General features: G+C 63.2%; 1 protein-coding gene across 2 annotated transcripts in view; it reads left to right on the top strand.

The window, feature by feature from the left end:
• CHLRE_11g478156v5 (uncharacterized protein) overlaps window positions 1–2,660 on the top strand; it is a 12,728-nt gene that overhangs the window by 4,733 nt on the left and 5,335 nt on the right. For both annotated transcript variants that reach the window (XM_043067671.1, XM_043067670.1), the window contains exons 7-13: window positions 149–241; window positions 552–607; window positions 976–1,105; window positions 1,391–1,458; window positions 1,788–1,911; window positions 2,197–2,265; window positions 2,528–2,629. In XM_043067671.1, coding sequence (XP_042919675.1) covers window positions 149–241; window positions 552–607; window positions 976–1,105; window positions 1,391–1,458; window positions 1,788–1,911; window positions 2,197–2,265; window positions 2,528–2,629 — 642 coding nt within the window. The remainder of the gene's footprint in view (window positions 1–148; window positions 242–551; window positions 608–975; window positions 1,106–1,390; window positions 1,459–1,787; window positions 1,912–2,196; window positions 2,266–2,527; window positions 2,630–2,660) is intronic.

Below are 2,660 nucleotides of genomic sequence, written 5' to 3'. Positions count from 1 at the left end.
GGTAGAAGCAACCAGAGTTGGTTGGGGCGGGGCGCGGGACGGGCACCGATTTATCCTCCCACCTCCCACCCGCTGGCTCCCCACCCCACCTCCCCACCTGTGGCGCTCCCCTCCCCCGACTCCCCTCCCTCCCTCCCTCCCTCACCAGGTGTTTTTCTGCAAGTACAACGACCCGCTGTACGTCAAGATGGAGAAGCTGGAGATCATGATCCGCCTGGCCTCGGACAAGAACATCGACCAGGTGGGGAGATGGGGCGGGCGTGTGTGTTAGGGTGGGTGGGTGGGATTTGTAGGGGGTTGTATTATATGCCCGAGCCCAACAAGCGGGGAGGGGGCGGTGCTAGGATGGGTCGGGGGGTTGAGGGCGGGGGGGAGAAGCGGGCGCACGTGTTTGTGTGTGTTTTGAGCTCAGGGCTGCGGCGTGACGGCAGATCTAGGTCCGTGTGCGGAATGGAGCCCCACTCCTGTGCCTCCTCTTGTTCGGTACCCCGCATCCCATTCCACTCCTGGCCCCTACCCCCACCATAACCCTGCCCTCCCATTGCTGCCAGGTACTCCTGGAGCTCAAGGAGTACGCGCAGGAGGTGGACGTGGACTTTGTGCGCAAGTGAGTGGGATGGGGGGTGGCGGGGGGAAGCGGTAGTTTAGTCCTGTTCCAAAGTGGGGAGGGGGGTTATGTGCCTCGGCCCCACGAGATAGGTCCCGATTGCCAAGTATATTGTCGCCCCGCCGGGGTGAGAGCGTGAGAGGGGTGGTTGGACACGGGTCCTTGCCGGGAGGGTGGCACAGTGTGCGAGCAGGTGGGAGGGAGCACGGAAGAGAGCACGGCAACGGGTGACGGTCCTCCTAAACGGGTGAAGGTTTTCCTGAGTTCTGCGAACCCCTCTCTTGAATAATCATAATAATCATAATTACCCCCCGCCTTCATTTCTTAATTAATCATGAGTGTACCCCGTCTCCCGCCCCACTCCGCAGGTCGGTCCGCGCCATCGGCCGCTGCGCAGTGGCTCTGGACAAGGCCACGGAGCGCTGCATCAACGTGCTGCTGGAGCTCATCCAGACCAAGGTCAGCTACGTGGTGCAGGAGGCCATCATCGTCATCAAGGTAGGAGTGGAGGGAGGAGGGGAGGGGAGGGGAGGGGAGGGGAGAAGGGAGAAGGGAGCGGAGAAGGGAGCGGAGAAGGGAGCGGAGAAGGGAGCGGAGAAGGGAGCGGAGAAGGGAGGGGGGGAGAGGAGAGGGGGGAGAGGAGGGGGGAGGGGAGACAAGACTGCGTTGCTGTGCCAAAGGAACGACCCTCACCGTCACAACGCATCAACCCGACTCTCACTCGTCCCTCCCCAAAACGCCGCTCACCGCTCATCACTCGACCACACACACGCGACCCCACAGGACATTTTCCGGCGCTACCCCAACCAGTACGAGTCCATCATCGCAACCCTGTGCGACAACCTGGACAGGTGTGTGGGGTGGGGTGTGTGTGGGGGGGGGGCGGTGCGTGGGGGAGTGTGTGTGGGGGGGGGGTAGGTGGGTGGGTGCGTGGATGCATGCTGGCTGTGCACAACCGGGTGTCTGCCGGGCGAGCTGGGGTCCGCACGGGGGTGTGAGGCGCGCCCCTCATACCCCGGCCAAGCCCTCAACCCCTGCACCTACCTGCACCTACCTGCCCACGTCCATCTCCCTCCTCCAAACCCCCTGTTACCGCTGGTCGCCGGCACTCCGTTCTCCACATGTACGGCTACCCCACTCGTCTCTACCAACCCCTACCCTTGCAATCCCCTTATTGCAGCCTGGATGAGCCCGAGGCCAAGAGCAGTATGATCTGGATCATTGGCGAGTACGCGGAGCGCATTGACAACGCCGACGAGCTGATGGCGGCCTTCCTGGAGACCTTCCCCGAGGAGAGCAGCATGGTGGGGACATGGAGGGGAGGGGGAGGAGGGGATTAGGGAAGATGGAGAGGGAGGGAAGGGGAGATGGACGGGAGGAGCGCGGGAAGGGTCTCACCTGGAGTAAATCCTGCAGTGCCTGCACACCACACACGCACTGCCCCGGCGCCGTCACTCCCACCCGCCTCCTTCCCAACACCCAACACCCCCAACGCCCCCAACACCCGGTATCACCCCAAATCCCACCACCACCACCACCACCACCACCACCACCACCACCACCACCTATCCCCATCACCACTCCCACAGGTCCAGCTGCAGCTGCTGACGGCCACCGTGAAGCTGTTCCTCAAGAAGCCCACCGAGGCGGCACAGAAGGTACGTGTGGATGTATGTGGGGGGGAGGGGTTTGTAGGGAGGGAGGAACGCACGTACCACCCAACGGTGCCCACCACGCGTGCATTCTCGCACACACACACACACACACACACACACACACGTCCACGTACACGCGCATGCTTTGACGTGGCTTCCACACACACACACACACACACACACACACACACACACACACACACACACACTCGGCCCTTGTGCTTTCCTGACTCCCCCTCTCCCCCTCTCTCCCCCCCTCTCACAGATGATCAGCGCTGTGCTGTCGTGCGCCACCAACGAGACCGACAGCCCCGACCTGCGCGACCGGGCCTTCATCTACTGGCGACTGCTGTCAACAGACCCAGAGGTCAGGGAGGGAGGGTGTGTGGGGGGGGGGC

This window comes from Chlamydomonas reinhardtii, chromosome 11 (genome assembly GCF_000002595.2).
Source record: "Chlamydomonas reinhardtii strain CC-503 cw92 mt+ chromosome 11, whole genome shotgun sequence".
Classification (NCBI taxonomy): Eukaryota; Viridiplantae; Chlorophyta; class Chlorophyceae; order Chlamydomonadales; family Chlamydomonadaceae; genus Chlamydomonas; species Chlamydomonas reinhardtii.
Note: the sequence above shows the minus strand (reverse complement) of the source record. Positions and strands in the feature narration are given on the sequence as shown.